Source organism: Lepisosteus oculatus, chromosome 5, assembly GCF_040954835.1.
Source record: "Lepisosteus oculatus isolate fLepOcu1 chromosome 5, fLepOcu1.hap2, whole genome shotgun sequence".
NCBI classification, from domain to species: Eukaryota; Metazoa; Chordata; class Actinopteri; order Semionotiformes; family Lepisosteidae; genus Lepisosteus; species Lepisosteus oculatus.
The window spans coordinates 602255-619531 of record NC_090700.1 but is presented as its reverse complement, the minus strand read 5'-3'; the positions used below and the strand labels follow the sequence as shown (position 1 = coordinate 619531).

At 41.0% G+C, this 17277-nt stretch overlaps 1 protein-coding gene across 1 annotated transcript in view; it reads right to left on the bottom strand.

Moving 5' to 3' along the window:
• Positions 1-16454, bottom strand: part of LOC102684784 (uncharacterized) — a 34518-nt gene extending 18064 nt beyond the window's left edge. Inside the window, exons 1-11 of the mRNA XM_015341133.2 lie at positions 16311-16454; positions 15880-16121; positions 15311-15459; positions 14966-15091; positions 14467-14628; positions 14244-14376; positions 13790-13923; positions 13419-13578; positions 13215-13318; positions 12694-12786; positions 10-158 (exon numbers count right to left, since the gene is read on the bottom strand). Of these exons, the coding sequence (XP_015196619.2) occupies positions 10-158; positions 12694-12786; positions 13215-13318; positions 13419-13578; positions 13790-13923; positions 14244-14376; positions 14467-14628; positions 14966-15091; positions 15311-15459; positions 15880-16121; positions 16311-16415 (1557 nt within the window). The 5' untranslated portion in view covers positions 16416-16454. The remainder of the gene's footprint in view (positions 1-9; positions 159-12693; positions 12787-13214; positions 13319-13418; positions 13579-13789; positions 13924-14243; positions 14377-14466; positions 14629-14965; positions 15092-15310; positions 15460-15879; positions 16122-16310) is intronic.
• Positions 16455-17277: the final 823 nt, after the last annotated feature.

Here is a 17277-nt window from a genome sequence, read left to right as displayed (position 1 = left end):
CTCACAAACCTGGGCGTAAGAAAAGTCTCTCCAGGTCGATCGTCCATACCGTTGCTTTCGAAATTGCCGAGCTGAGGAACACCGGACCGTCACCATCAGCAGAACCAACACAGGCAAGAAGACGCAAAGGAGCTTCATTTTTCCTTGGGAGGTGTTTGGATTTTAATTTTACACCAGAAGTCGAACAACTGCACAGAGTGGCAGGGCCTTTGCTTCTTTTATAGAGATAAGCAAGGATATGTAATGAGAGCCAGGATGAATCATGTCTCAAATTCTAATTATACAGCTGGGGCTGTAGATGAAGGGGTTCAGTTCTGGATAAACAGGTACTGAAGGAAAAGTCTAATGTATCTAATGCGGGGATCAAGTGTAATGAAAAGTGTAAAGATGTAAAGGCCCATTGGCTTTTCGGTGAATCAAAACATTTAAAAAATGTTGGCAGATGCGTATAGTTATGAAATGTATATATTTCACACATAACGTGCTTTTGTCATTAAATAGATTGCTAGACCTTTAATATCAAAGTTTGAGCTGTTTGGACGTCTGTTGTTTAAGACACATACAAACCACATGATTCCTGGAAGCCAGAGGACAGATTGCCAATAAATAAAGAGGCCTTTGAGCTTTGAGAGTCTGATCTGCAGCAGCAACTGAGAATTTCCTACTAGAGACACTGCAGCTTACAGTTCTGTAAATGCACTCATTATAAGGTTTTCATATTATTACATATAGGGAAATGAGATTCTTCTCTCACTTAAGTTGTCAGCATCAGGCCCTGAATTATTCCTGATGCGACAGATAATGCCTTGTGACAATTATTGTAATTATGTCATTCTTTTTTCTCTATTATTAAGTTTGCCTTTTTAGTCTTTTCAAGGTGTTTTTAGACGCTCGAGATGACCTTAACTTACAATGCCCAGCTGTTAGTTTCTGTGTTTGATTTCTAGCCATGTTTTCCAAGCAAATACTGTAAATGTCCTTTTATATATAAAAGCAACCATTATGTTTTTTCCAAGGAAATAACAAGCAGATTGTGTATTTGTGTATTCTTGTACAGACAGGAATGGTGTTCTGATTATTACCCAGCTCTGATATACTGTACAATTGGCAAAAAGGAACAGGAAATCACTCCACAGTCTGTGCTGGCTCTCAGGTTAATCTCTGCAGGAAGGCGCAGGCATGTGTAACTTTATCATCAGTTCCAGAGACTGGCAGGGAGTCAAAGCAACTGCAGAACAGGTACTGTAGAGCGAGGTAAACCAGGAGCATTGTTGTGAGAATGTGGTTTCTTCTCGGGTTTGTGTGATTGCTGTTTTCACTTGGATGCACAGGGCGCTGCAGCTCGGGGACTGAAGAGAGAAGCACAGGCAGCAGAGCACAGCAGACATCCAGCTTCAAGATCAAAGGGAGCTCCCCTGCCAGGAGTAATGATGAATATCAAATCGCACACCAGCAGCTACAAATCAGAGCCAGGGAGCGGTTATTATGTGGGGATTCTGAAACCAGAAAGGCTTTGAGAAACTGGATGTTCTTTATTAGAGCTTTAGTTTTTCCTTTGCATCGTTATTACAATCTGATTTGTTATCTAAAGATGGATTTTTATCATCCGACTTTTCTCCCCCAGAACTGCCTGTTGCCTTATTTCAATGCAATTTCCAATTATTGTCTGACAAAAATCCCTTTATTGATTGTATTAATAAGGAACAGATGGGTTGAAGGACAAATTAAACATTAGATGTCAGATAAACTATAATAGATGCAAAATGAGAAAAAGGGGAACAGTGAGACAATGCTTGGTGTGCAAGGTGGCATGTACTGTATAAGTTGTGATGTTCTCATTCTTTTCTGGAATCAGAAATCAATTAGCCTCCTGAAATTGATGGCAGCACATTATGGCTGAATCTTGTTCTGCTTCATATAGCAAGAGTGAGAGTAGCTAATTATTATAAAAAACACTGAAGCATCAGTCCAATCAGAAGACAATTCCATCTAAAAAATTGTGATTCCTGGCTCCCCAGTGTCCTTTTAGTGGTTAGAAATTCATAATTAGTGTAGTAGAAAAGAATGTCTAATTTAAATTCATATGACAAACAGAACGTTTAGGGATAAAGCTGACGTAACTCATGTAGCTGAGGAAATAGCAGCCTGACTATAAGGTCAAGACTGACAAAACCCACCTTTGCAAGCGAGGAATGAGCCAGGGAGCAGCTGCAAGGGTGAAGATGAGGTTGAGGGCGGGGAGAGAGACACGATGTGTAGAGAGGGGGCTCAGCATGTGACATATTTTTATGCAGGAGGGTGGAAGTGGGTGAGATTGTAAATTCGACTCCTCCGTTTATTAAACAAAAGGGGTCAGTGGAGGTTCTCAAGAAAGCCGAATGTATATATATTGTGGAGAATACAGACTTGAACTCACTGTTTTCCTGTGACAATGTAGCCTTTAAAAAGTTTCATGATGGGCTAAAACTGGCTTTCAAATATACCGCAGTATTGTAGGCATCTTTTGGAGGAGAAAATCTATGTTTATCTTTCTAATGTTTTTGCAGGTTATGTAGCATGAAATCACACATTTGTGCTTGTAATTTTGTGCTGGTTAAACAAGCACAAAAAGGTCATGGAAGACCCCTGATCTGGACTGCAGAAGGCAGGTAACTAGGACATGTGCTGTGTTTTGTGAAGTGCTGGATGTTTTGTGCCTCACACTTTGATTTTCAGCTCCATCCACTTGCTTACAAAAGTCCTCAAACCATTTTTTAAATGAAACCACAGCCAGCAGCATGCGTTCTGTCAGCACTAATTATACAGTCTGTTTTACCTTAACCTGCTTTAATGTACACTGCAAAAACAACATCGAAAAGGCTGAATCATCACAACCCTTGTCTCTTGTGTACTGTACATGAGTAAAGGAAGATGCCAGCTGAGCCTTTTCTGGCATTTAAATGTACTTTTAGGAGGGTATTGAACTTTAGCATTAATTCAAAAGAACTAATTTAATTCTTAGGACTGTTTAGGACTCACTTTCAGTATTCAAGCTTGTAGACCTCAGCATCAATGCTGCTCTCATGAAAGACATGAAATCCTAGGGAGAACATTGTGCAAAGAGTTATTTAATTTGGTGCAGTTTCTACAGTCTTTATTCATGATATTTCAATATGAGTAATGGACTGGCATATAAGGTTTTGCATTGGTGTAAGAAGAAGAGCAATGCTGTTGTCTTAGCTGCAATCTCTCTTACAATTCAAAGTTACACATTAAAAGCATCACCCTCTTTAAAGGTTGTGTTTAAATTACCGTGTCTGTGAAATAAAATTTCATTTTTTACACGTAAGTCAAGAATACCATGTGAAAATATGGTAATAAAATCTTTATTAAAATAAATGAGAAAAATTAGAAATACTTGTTCTTCATGTTCTTCATCATTCCCACAGGGGTAACAGGATTGGCAGAGGAAGGCAGATATCGTTTATTGTGACTGAGAGAATTCTCTCACAGCTCAATACCCTGGTGACCTTAGTAAATGCAGTAGCACTGACGTGAATCCTGTTCTCAAGTTAAAAGATGTGGGAACCAGTAAAGTCCAGTTATTTATTCCAAAATCTTTTAAGCCTTAAATGAATGTTTTATTGGACATCATGCAAAAACATCAATTAAGTTGCTAGAACTCCATAGCCACTATATTTACACTTGCTGTATCAGTCATTTTTCAGTTACTTCTTTATATAAAAAACTGAAGTGTCCTTTCAGGACCTTTCCTGACTTTACTTGCAGAACGTTATTTAAACAGGATAGCTCTGTACACAGACACAGTAATTAATATACAGCTTTTAAGAAGCTGTATTTTTAAAGAAAATCTACACAGCTTTGCTAAACAGGTCATGTTGATAATAAATCTACAAGATTTATCAATCTAAACATTGCCACGAAGCCAAATGCAGTTCCTTGCTGTTGGAAGATCTTGGAAGATCTCTAAAATCTTGTTATTGTTGCTTTTTACAACAGATTTCAGCACCAGTATCTGAAAACAAAAATCTTTGAGTTAGTCCAATAGGAAAGATCACTGTAGAAACGTTGCCTTGTACTGTATATCATAGAAGCTGTGCAGGCAGATACACAAGTTCTCCACAGCAGCACTTCGGTCTGCAGTCACAGTGGCATGTGCGGGGAGGAGTGCATAATCATTGAGGCAATCTGTGTGATGAAACATCTTGTTTTCGAAACTGATCACAGAAATTCCCATGTGGAATATTTCCATAATGTAATCGCAATAATCTTGTGCAGAGTTTCTCTGCGGTCACAGTAGTCTCTGTGTGGAATACCAGACTGGAGTCTCATTCAGGGATGGTGCTCTCTGCTCACAACAATATCGGTGTGGAATTCCATTTGCTGATCACAATAATCCTTTGTGGAATTTCCACTCTGTGGTCTCACATCAACTACTATCAGGAAGAAAGGATCAGTGGAAATTAAAACAGAGTATCGCCCTGTTACTACAGTAGTCACCTCCTGGAATGGTGCTTTCTGAAAGCGTTCATGTTTGAGGAGGGGGTGTAGTGACCCATGTTCACAGAAGCCTCACTGGTGTATAAGTGTAATCACTGCCCAGGATCAGAGCTACACTTCTCTTCTATTGTTCCTCCTGTTGCTTCATGATGTTGGAATAATGGCCTAGAATCAGAGCTGCATTTCTCTTTTTGATTATTGTTCCTGCTTATTTCATTTTAGAGATAATTATGCTTTATACATTTTCCTTTTTTTTCTTTGCCTGTCTCTTAGGGTTCCTAAATGTTCCCAGTCCATCATAATGGGTTCCATCAAAATCCAGTACAGGTTCCTCTGGTCAGTTCAACTTGCTTCTGATGGAGTACATCCCAAGAATCAACAATTCAAGAACAACAATATAAGCTAAAGTCTCTTGCAAGGCCGAGATTCTCCTGGCCCTGCAGCTGATGAATACTTCAGAGTTTCTTTGGTGGTTGTCCCAAACCATACACCAAGAATTACCATTGCTGTTTTATGAAAAAAATGGAAAACTGGACATTAACAAGCCAACCTAAGCAGCTCTGTGGAAACCCTTGGTCTGGGACATTGAGCTCCAATTGTTTCTTTTCGGGATCAAGAAGTTTTATTTCTGGAAAGGCTGGAGAATGTGGAGGTACTTTTCACATTTAACTTGCAGTTCTCCAGCAGGACAAACACTACAAGAGTGTGACCATGAATACATGAATGAAGCATACAGACTAATACGATGAGACATTTTTGAATGTCAATGAGTACATTACGTTGAAACACGCACCCATCATTAGTGTGAAACAGAAAGATAAGATGCAGTTTACACAATTTACACTGAAATTATGAAATCCTTGTAAACGATTTCTGTCTTCACCTGGTTTATTTCCTTTACTTTTTTGCTGGATTGATTTGATTTTATCCATACATTAAACACATCTTTATCACGTATGAATCTCCAGTGCATTGCAAAAGCATGCTCAGGGCAGCCTGATCTAGGCAGAGTGTTGGTGGCACAACACAGATCCCACTTCTTAATGATTAGCTTCACCGTGCTTAAAGGCATATTCAGTGTCTTTGAGCTTTTAGTAGACCCTTCTGCTCTGTGCCTTTCTGCAGCTTTTCAGCAACAACTATAACTTGACTGCATGATATTCACTACCTGACTGATGAGTTTTACAGAGGCAGGTGTATTAATTCTACATTAGATACATGAATACCAATATTCCATATTGAATGAGTATTATTTGAGTTCTACAGGGTGTCCAGACTTAGAAAAAGAACAAGTTAGCTTTTATTTGATTATTTTTATTCTGGCACAAATTACAATTAGTCCAAATTAAACAAAACAAAGGGACTTCCATGATAAAGTCCCAAATATGGGTTTGCTGGCCTCTGGAGCCTTCAGAATGAGGAAGAGGAGAACGAGAGAGAACGCCCGCTCAGGAATCAATCTGCCATGTCAGCACAGTCTAATGCCTGTTTATGGGCACTCCGGGGCCTCACCTCTACAAATTACCAGCTGTCTGAACAAAGACTGCACGTTTAACGAGCAGAAGAGCAAACGTTACAGATTAGGAACTCTGCAACTTTTGGGTTTTTTTAGCTGTTAACTCAGCTCATTCCTTGAAACCACAAAGATTTTTTATGAAGATGTTTATATGTCAAGAGTCAGGGGGTGAAAATACCCACATTCGATCTCCACAAGTTACCCCAAAATTGAAATTGTATCCAGGAAGCCCCTGGAGTGGTTTTTCGGGACTTTTTGGAAGCAGGGTAGTCAAGGTGAAACAATTTCCTCTTCCAGTATCAATTAGGAAAATTAAAAAAAAACAAAAAAAGTATTATTTAAAAGTTAAAATTAAAATAAAATAAAAGACTGTAATCTTCTCTCGGGTACAATTTCTTAAATGTCTTAAATATGTAGGTGCTGTTCCTTGAGAAACTGGATCACAGTTAATTGATATCTATTGAAAATTTTCATTGTAATGAACTAAACCGCGTGCATGCTTGCATTTTCAAATGTCCAATGTAAGCCATCTAAAAAGTGACACGCACGATGAGAAACAACACAAAGAGATCTTCGCCACTACCAGTGTGAAGTGTTGTAACGCCACCTAGCGGTGCTACTTGTCAGCTTCTGTGACGATGGCTATACAAATTAATTCAAGTTTGAAGAGAGCTGCGTCAGCATGCGTAGGCTGCAAAGGAACAGGTAAAGGTTGTAATGGAAATATAACTATCAAGGAAGCCACAAGAGAGTTCTCACCTGAGTAAGGTCTTTATTTCAATATTGCAATATTGGGAGCCCTGCTGCCACTTTACAAAGTGCAACCAGAGACTCAATATTGCAATACTGAAATAAAGACCTGACTCAGGTGAGAACTCTCTCTTGTGGCTTCCTTGATAGGTAAATTTCCATGACAATTTGGGGGCTCGTCCGGGATCACAAACCTGAGCGCGGACAGCTGCTGAAACTCCATCCGGACCCGGACAATTTTAGCAAATTGGACGAACCTAGGGGGATAAAGTGTTTATCCTTCCAGAGATGCGTCTGGAGAATTGGCAGCTGTCTGACGTCAGTAAGTGATCCTTAAAAAATTAATAGTTTGAAAAGCGAGCCACAGGGGTGTTCTCTTCGATAAGTCAGGGACCCGGCGAGTCTGGGACTCGTGAAATGAACATATCTTAACACAGACGTGTGGTTTCTGCTCTGCGGAGTAGTTAATGTGATAGTGTTCCAGAAACAGTAAGGCATTGTCAACAATGGGTAATGAGAACTCTCTCTTGTGGCTTCCTTGATAGTTATATTTCCATGACAAGGTTTATTCCATGCTGAAAAAAGGAAAGGAAACACAACTTTTCGGTTGTGGAGCCTTCTTCGGGTGCCAATTTGGAATTTCACACCCGAAGAAGGCTCCACAGCCGAAACGTTGTTTCTCTTCTTCTCTTTTCAACGTGAAAGAAACCTTTACTTGTTCCTATACAACTTAAAAACCGGCGTTAGGGCCGCCGGGAGCGGTAAAAGGAAAGATGAAATCATACCCGAGGAGGCTCAAAGTCAAATATCCATCTGATTTAGAATTAAAAGTGTAAGTTTACAATAATAAAAAACTATCATTTGTTTTAAAATATATTCTGCTATTATAATCGTTTTTCTAATTTGTGATCTACAGACATGGGAAAGCCCTTAATGAAAGCGAACAGTGGAAGGACACGGCCACAAGAGGGCGCGCCAGTAACGTCCTGCCGCGGTGACTGGTAAGTGAAAGGTTTGTTATACGACAAATATTATCACATGCAGAATTTGAAAACTCTCCAAATTTAGCTTTAAAAAAATTATTAGCATCCGTTTTCTGCATAATGTGCGCTTCTAGAATGCAACATATCTGTTTCAATTACATTTTAGCTAAATACCTGAAAGTCATGAGTGAATGAATCGCTTACCGGTTACTGTATGTCTCGACATACAAACGAATGCAACAAATATAAACTCATCACAACTAACACCCTGTGGTCAGGGTGGAAGGGACCTACAATACCAGTAATAAAGCTTGTTAACCTCAATACAAGGTCGAACACGCCTTGAGGTCATCATCGTGAGCGTAGCTTGTATTGATACAGGTGCGTAAATAAAGGTTAAAAACGAATAAAGGTCAGACGGGAGGTCGGTGTGGTGGAGGACTGAGCCTCAGAATCTATTCTTTTTTAAACAGATAGATAAGATTTTATTGTCCCCAGAGGGGACAGCACTCCTGTACATTTAAATAGAATGCAAACGAAAAAGAGAGAAGAAAAGCATTGCACATTATTCTATTACAAAAAATAAGAAAAACATTGCACATCACTCTATTGCACATGTATAGTATAACACATAACAACATGTAACATTTATAACACATCACAAAACATATTGCATTCAAGTGGGTTGTGAGAGTCAAAATTGTGTTTATCCTTCACATTTGCATTGACAGCTTGGATAGTGGAACAAAGGAATGTTTGTATCTGTTTGACATACATTTGGGAACCCTAAAACATTTGCCAGAAGGAAGAAGTTGATATTCAGAGTTGAGGATGTGGGAAGGATCTGATATAATTTTTTCTGCTTGTTTGATTATGGATTTTTCAAAGATTGTTTGCAGGGAGGGGTGCTGTTTCACTCCCACGACCTTCAAAGCTGTTTGGATGAGATGAGTAATTTGCGATTTAAATTGAACCGATAGATTACCAAACCACACTGAAATACCATACCCGATTAATGCTCTCAATTACAGCACAGTAAAAGAGTAGGATTACTTCCTGTCGGATCCCAAACACTCTTAGTCTTTGCAGGAAATATAAGCGCTACTGAACAAACACTCTCAACATGAGTAGACCAGCACAGGTTATGGTCTATGTGTACACCTAAGTACTTATATGAATCAACCTGAGTGATAAGTTCGTTGTAGATTACTACCTGTGAGTCATCACCAACTGTTCTGGGATCGAAAACTATTTATTTTATTTTTTAGCATTCAAAATTAGGCTGTTGTTGTCATACCATTGCACAAATCTTTGAGTTTCTGACATGTATACAGATGAGCTGCTACCTCTATGCATTAAGCCAAGAACAGCTGTATCATCTGAGAATTTGAAAATGAAGTTGCTTTGACTACTGCTTGTACAATCATTTGTATAAAGTGTGAACAGAACTGGAGAGCTCACACAGCCCTGAGGGCCACCTGTGCTGATAGATCGTGACTCGGAAAGAGTTTTGTTGACCCTGACATACTGTGTGCGAATGTTACCATCTTATAATGTTATGGTTAATGGACATTTGCTTCAACTTACTTATCAATAGATGGGGCTGCAGAGTATTAAATGCAGAGCTGAAGTCCACAAACAGCATCTGAGCATAGGCGTTGGGGTGCTCTAGGTGTTTTAGAACATCGGTGCCCCGCTGGTGTTTATATGCAAACTGATATGGATCCAGTACAGTGTTCACTTCTGAACACAGCACGGATACCATAATCCTCTCAAAGCATTTCATCACAACAGTCATCAGTGCTACCGGCCTGTAGTCATTGTTATCTGAGGGACAATAAATGTTTTTGCAATTATATTTAGCTAAGAAATAAAGTACTATATGAGGTCTATGCACATGGAGAAGAGAGGAAAACCATCGGCCATTGTTGGATGGCTTTTTAAATAAAAGTATGAAACCAGCATTTTTTATAACCTGCAAACATTTAGGTTTGATATCACTTCAACTAAGGAACCGGCTGACTCAATTAAAAAAAACAACACAACACAAAGTGCAAGTAACTAAACGGGGTGCCTTGTGTGTTTAACGGGGTGGTGGAGTGGCTCTGTGGCTCAGGATCTGCGCCTGTGGCTGGAAGGTTGCCGGTTCGTATCCTGCCGTCAGCAGAGGAATCCTACTCCATTGGGCCCCTGAGCAAGGCCTTCACCCCAGCTGCTCCAGGGGCACCGTATAAATGGCTGACCCTGTGCTCTGACCCCCAGCTTCTCTCCCTGTCTGTCTGTCTCATGGAGAGCAAGCTGGGGTATGCGAAAAGACAAATTCCTAATGCAAGAAATTGTGTATGACCAATAAAGTGATCTTATCTTAAATCAGAATGATATTTGTGGAGATGTCTGCTGTGTGTGTGGGGAGGGGTGTTGCTTTTCATAAGCAAAGTAATTATATTAAGATGTTTTTTTTTGTAAGTCTGTTAAAAAAGCTTACATTTGCATCTCAAGAGCAGCATTATTAGAGAGGCAACTGGGGGCTCTGGGGGGCCCTGTCTGCCTGTAAAGCAGATCTCCCCTTTGGGACGATGAAGCAGGTGAGCCCAGGCTGATCAGGCCCGAGAGTGTGTCAGGTGTGGATGTCTTAGGGGGCAGGAGTGCAGTACTACACAGACCTGTCTGCGGTGCATCCAGGAAGAACAGGGCAAGAAAGGTTGAGCTTTAAAACACAGAAAAAGAACACTGATGAAAAGCAGCTCTGCATTAGTTTGGCACCCAAGCAAGGATCTTTCATTTTTTGCAGTGTGGTCAGAACTGTCTTGACCATGTTTCCAAGACCGCCAGTATGAGGTCCTTCTATCTCGGTGACGATTTAGACTGCCCAGGTTCAAGTACTATAGCACTGAGTTATCTTTTATTCCCAAAGCTATTAACCTGTTGGTTAATCGATTGTAAATTTTACTTTATTTTCTTTCTTTCTCATCTTACACGTACAGTACGTGTCTTATTTGTTATTGGTTTCATGTTGTGTTAAATGGATTGTGTTGTGTCTTTTACGTGCCTGCAAAGCCTCGTCCTCGTGGTCAGGGGTTGAAAATGAAGGATGGTTAAAATTACAGAGTACAGCAAGTGTGAAAGGTGACAGTGTGTCCCTTTCTTTGATTCCTGTGGGTGGATTCAGCAGGTCCAGTGGTTATCAAGCACATGATCATGCAGTGTTGCTAAGAAACGTTTTTCATGTTCGTCATTTGGGTTAGTTCTGTTCTTTGTACACCCCCAGACTGGTCGGTCAGTCTGTCTGTCTTGCATAAATGTACACAAGAGAGCCTGAGCCAAAACAGAGCATAGTTCTTTATCCATAACACTGAGTCAGCCAGACAGTGGAAGCCCATATGAATAGATCTATTATAAAATATGGGAGTTGGTCAAGTCTGAAGGAGAAAAGAAAAGGATTACGAAAAGGGATCAACAAACACATGAGTCAGCCCACTGTAAAGCACTTAAAGGTAGAATCTCCACTGCCTGGAATCCCCCATATGCAGGTAAGTCTGACGTCACATCTCATGCCAGAGTTTTCCACAGCCTGGGGGCAGTGGGGGTGGTCGCCTGTGTTTTCAGCTTCAGGAGTAAGACACAAACAGCCTACCAGCGTGGGTGAGGCTTGTCTGGTCGTGCCCAGACGGGATGAATGTGCTTGCATCGTGTCAAACCCAACTGTTTGGGTTTTTTCTATTGCACGTGCTCTTTGCACAGATTCTAGATTTTGAGTACAATATATTAAATCACGCGTATCCTCAGACATTTACAATGCATATGGTAAGGGTTCAGCATATTATTCAATTAAAAGTATTAAAAAATCAGTTTTTAATCACTTGTGCAGTCCCATCAGAACTCCCTGCCAAGCATGATTTCTTTATATAGTGTTATAATATGCGTCAAACTGGGAAACTAGTACTGCAGTCCGCATGGACCAAGCAGATACAATCCCGGGCGTAACGGAATGTCATTCTCTGACAGCACCGAGCAGAGCTGTGTGGAAAGCTGCAGAAGCACGGAAGTTTATTTAACAGGCGTTGGCGATGGAAGGATTACCTGGGCAGGGCTGTACTGTTGTGGGAGATGGACATGGGTCCAATCAAATGGAAAAGCTGTATTGCCCTCCTATGTACTGTATTACTTGGGTCACTTGTAACATAATTTACAAAAGAGCTAAAGAATATAGAGAGGTAACATACAGGAGATACACAGTGTATACTGGTAGTTGAAATGATCAAATCAGAACAGTTCAAAATACTTTATTCATCCCCAAGGAGGTAATTTAAGCAGCAAGCAGTGCAACATTCGCCACACACCAAATAAAATAACGTTACTGAGAAAAAAAGAGCTTCTTCAGCCTACACACTGGTCTCATTGTGGACACAGTTCAATGTGAGGAGCTTGTGGGGCTGAGTGATCCTGTTAGAGTCACACTGGTATAAGATAGAGTACCACAACTCTGCAGGCTGCAATAGCATTCCAGGGATTAACATACCTTTCCTTTATAAGAAAAAGAACATGCACTAAGAGGGGTTTATTTAAATTTTTTTATTGTATAAAAATACAAGGCAAATAAAAAACATATAACAATTTTGCTTGAAGCCATGAAAAACAATGAAAAATATCAAAAGGAATCAATAATTTACCATTGAAATAAAATAAAAGTAATCATTTACCAGGTAGTTGTATACTTTGCTTAATCAATCATTATGTAAATATGGAAACATCTGGTGTTTTATTAAATAAAATAACCAGAAAACATCAAAGAACATCTACTGTATAATAATTTAACATAACCAAATAAATACATTCACTTAAAATATCCTTGAATTGACATGTTTTTAAAAATAAATCCTAAATCCTTCTGATGATTTCTTAATTTAAAAGATACGTTTCACATGACTTGGTAATTGGTCTAACAGCCCAGAAAGTAGTTGGTGTACAAAACACGAAGAGCCCTTCTCGTATAGCTGTACTCCATCATGTATTGTCCATTGAAGAGGTACGTAAAACCTGGAAAATAGGAATTGCCATAAGTTAAACAAATACAATGGATTATAAGTGTGACCAATGACAGCTGTGTTAGTGAATACACACCAATAGCAAAATCACGCAGACATTAAATATCCTTGTAGAAAACTATTTCGGAATTTGGAAATATCTTATATGAGATGTCTTGAACAGATCAGGCAAAAATGTGCTTTATTGGGGAAGATTATTTGTATAGCCCCAATTTTTTTTATTCTTAAAAGTAAGTGAAGTAGTAAAAATAATTCTAATTGAATTACTTTTCTTTTCAATGTTTGTTGTTTTACATTAAACATAGTAACCGTTTTTGACTTAACTTATGTCACATGTTTGTTGTTTGTAGTCAAAAAGACACCTGTCAAAATGACTGTTCTGTAAGTGATTTCTTCCTACTTGTCAGGGAAGACACATACCTCTGTCTTGTAAGGCTGCATCAACTTTATTGCCAATTCCAGGGAAGACGTCCTTAATGGATTTTGGGAAGCCTTGGTCCACCTTCCTGGTGGCCTCATCATAGCTGTGACCACAGACAGAGACCAACAGGTGAGAAAGGATCTAGCAGCAGGACTCAGAGCATCTGGTTCAGAGGTTCTGATGTTTGACATTAAAAGGTCTACCTGTAGATCTGGTTGCCAGTGAAGAAGAGGGCTTTGCGAGACTGTTCATCGTAAACAGCAGCATCAATCTTGGTCACACTCCGTGGGAGGCCCAGAGTGGTAATGCTTTTGGGGTATCCCTGGACAATGTCATATCCAAACAGAGCCCACACCTGGTTTCCTGCAGAAAATCACAGATGAGCATCTTCATTCATATCTTTCCTTACCTTTATATGGTATAGTATGATATCATATACAGTATGTGATGTAGACATTCATTATTGCAATTTGGATCATATGAGGTACCCTGTAACATCTTCTCTGATGCCCGGTTAAGACTGCATAGTCACAGCTGTCTGGTGCACTTCACTTCACAGACAGAACATACTGACCTTTAAAGAGATACACCCTGTCACTTTCCAGGCTCTCGTAGGCTGCGTCGATGTTGTCAGGAAGCTCAGGCCAGAAGTACTTGATTCTGTGTTGCTCCACTTGGGATGACTGGCTGAAACTGCGCCAAAAGAAACTAAAGAGAAAGACACACTTTTAGTCAGGTGTCTGCTTTATTGCCAAACAGGAAAACTGCTTTAAATTTCTTTTGAAAACCCTTTCAAACCATATTTTAGTAAAGCCAAGTCTAATTTCCTGATTTAATATAGTGTAGAAATCCTGTTGTATCACATTCAACTTTGAGGGGATCTGCAGAAGTGCTCTGTTTTTCTTTATCCTTAACCCTGCAAGAAACAGGACGTGGTGTATTCCTGCCATTAAAGGGGCTGTAAACACAGAAACACCCAGAGCCTGTTTCCTTCGCTGTATAGGAATGTACGTGGTTGTTGTATTTACCTGCCCTTGAAGAGTATCTTCTCTCCTCGCAGGGTTGTGGCGGCGTCCAGGGACAGGCGGGGGTCACAGGCGTTGGGGGTGGTTGGGCCTGGGTTGGGGTCAGGGTTGCCTCCGTCCACATCTGGGTTTGGGCCTGAGGGTCCACCAGATGAACACCAATCAACACGGAGCATGGAAATGTGTCTCTTTAATTCCCTCTAGAAATTATACATTGATTTCTTACCGTAAAGGAACTGTATTCCTTTAATGTCATCCTGAGGGAGGGAGAAGGTGTCGGGATCCACGTAGCTGTAGACGGGGAACATCAATGCCCCAGGGTCGGTGGAGTGGGACAGGCCCAGAGAGTGGCCAAACTCGTGGGCCGCCACCAGGAACAGGTTGTACCCTGCAGGAGAGATCGTTGTACACTCAGAATGGGTAATGGTGTGTGTTCAGAAGAGAAGTAAGGTTCTATAAAAGGACTTTCTGATCCATCTGAGCTTTTGTTAAGCATCTGAGCAAAATAGGGTCTTTCCTCTCGCAGAAATGCGCGGTTTGGTTCAAATGGCTTTGGGGCATCTGCTAAGCAGATAATATCAATAAACTAACCACTATCAGAGGCCAACAAGGCGATAAGGCATCACAATGTGCTTTCAGACAGCTTTGCTCCCAAGATTGGTCAGAAGGAAATTCCCACACACAACACTCCTCTCAAAAATGGGTCCTCGCCTCTGGCTACTTACCCATGGATCCGCTGGTGAATGTTTCGTCCTCATCAAAGTGGGCATCTCCACCGATGCCCTCGCTGGGAGCAAAAGCATGAGCCAAAGTACCGTCTGGTCCATCGAAAGGGTAGTAATCGCCGTGAACTACAGGCGGAAAAGAACAGAGCTCAGCTGTGCCCCAGCCCCGGCCCGGTTCAAGATAAATAGTGAAGCTGTAGCTGGCAGTGCTAAAGCTAGAAGCAGACCTTTTCGTTGTAAAATTAGAAAAACATGCTACTAGGCTAATTAACGTTTCATGCAAAAAAAGAAAAAGATTTCTCCTGATCGAACTTTGGCACAGGTAACATGTGTGAGGAGGTTTACCTCCGGCCCCAAAGGAGATCATGATGTCAGCGGTGCCGCTGTAGATCCGGGTGAAGCGCAGAGGGGTGACCTTGGCCCACACTTGGAGAGCTCTCTCTAGGGCTCTGTCCACGTCCTGCACTGCCATGTCCGGCGTGTAGTTCTCAATCCTGCAGGCATTCATTCAGAATCAACCCAAAATGCCCCTTTTCCCCAGAGCATCAGCATTTTTCAAGATTTTTCCTGTTTATATGCCTTTTGTACACACTGCTACCAGAGCAGCTTTAGATGGCATTAACATACTTTAAACAAGTCTATTAAAAAGTTTTAGGAGTGTTAGAAAGAAAAAAACGTATATCCGATTTAAGCTCGGTATTTTTAATATGCCACCTAAAGTCTATTTTGATGTGCAAGTGCATCACACTCTGGGTCAAAATATATTTAATAATGAGGCCCTAGAGGGTCACGGTGGCAACACCATGCCGGAATGGGGAGCCAGTCCACTCATATGCAAAGAGGGGGCAAGACAACGCTGGGAAACCTGAGTAGTCTCTCGACCATGGAGGAAGCTTATCTGTATTGTAACTTACCTGTATGTCAGGCTGGTTTTTGGCCACTTGATATTCCCTTGGAATGTAGAGTACTGGGCTACATCAGGGACTCCACAGCGAGGTTTATTCATCATCTGCATTGTGTCCGAGTCCAGGGTTCCGGTCACCTTCAGCCCAAAGAACCTCTGCATCTCTCTCACCTTCTCAGTCATGGGGCTGATCCGGCGTCTCTGGATGGGTCCCTCCGGAGTGGTGAGGTTAAAGAACCTCTTCAGATAGGCCTGCCGAAGAGACGAGGGTCACGTTACAAGCACAGCTCTCGCTGCCTTTTGGCTATGCATTGTTTTTTTTAAATGCAGCGTTTGTATCAAATTGGATATTAAAAAATAAGGAAAGTCAGCACTGTGATGTCAAGGAGCAGCAGGTGTCAGGAGAAGAAGCTCGAGAGAGCCAAGCCAGTAAAGGTTTACCTCTGCCACCTCCTCATCGTTCTTCGCGGTGCTGGGAAGCGCTATGGGGAGGGAGCAGGCGGCGGCCGCCAGACCCAGGAGCAGCAATGCGCTGAGAGTTCTCATCGTTCCTCGGGGAGCTGTGGGTTCTTGTGTTCTGCCTTCTGGAACCCTTGTCTCTTTTATAGCCCAAGTGTCTGGACTGTTGTGAAACAGGTTTAGTCATGTTTCTCAAAGTCCAGTGAGTAAACTTCAGGAAGGAAATTTTACACCCTGTTTTGTCATCGATGAGGAAATCATTAAGCAGTTCCCACTATAATTATTGAAAAAATATTTTAATTAAAAATAGATATATAACACGTGTATATAGTTGATGAAGAGTATACATGTGGCACTCTGATATGATGGAAGAGCTTTAAAATTAAAGAAAACTCCAGCAATTTAGTTCAGTCCACCAAAATTCACTCGGGTGTGTTGAAATAAAACAATAAAGGGAAACGTCCACAAAATGTCAGCTCTGCGTATCTTGCAGGGATAAGTCAATGGTGTGAACTGGTGAATTAAAAGCTTCTAAAATGCTCTCCAGGTAAGAGGAGAGAGAGAGTCTTTATTATCCCCAGGGGGCATTTTGTTTTGCAGCAGTAGGCAATTAGAAGAAAATCACAGAAATAAACAATACACATAAACACACAAGAGAATCCTCTCTTGAGCAGGGTTATTTCACAGGAATAAATGAGTCCTAAGCCTGTTTAATTTTAGAGTGGGAAATCTGTATCTGCATTTTGAGAAGAGTAACTGGAATTCATTAAAGGAGGGAATATGCTTTATTCACTTGTAACTGATGGACATGGGGAGACGCTTCGTTTTCAACACTGTCTCCTGCTGCTGCACAGTCTCCTCCCCAGGCTGGGGAAGCCCTTGTGATCGCGTGCGGTCTGTCCCAGTGCCATCCTGCCCTTCTCTGCCGCAGGGCAGTCTGGTGGTCCTG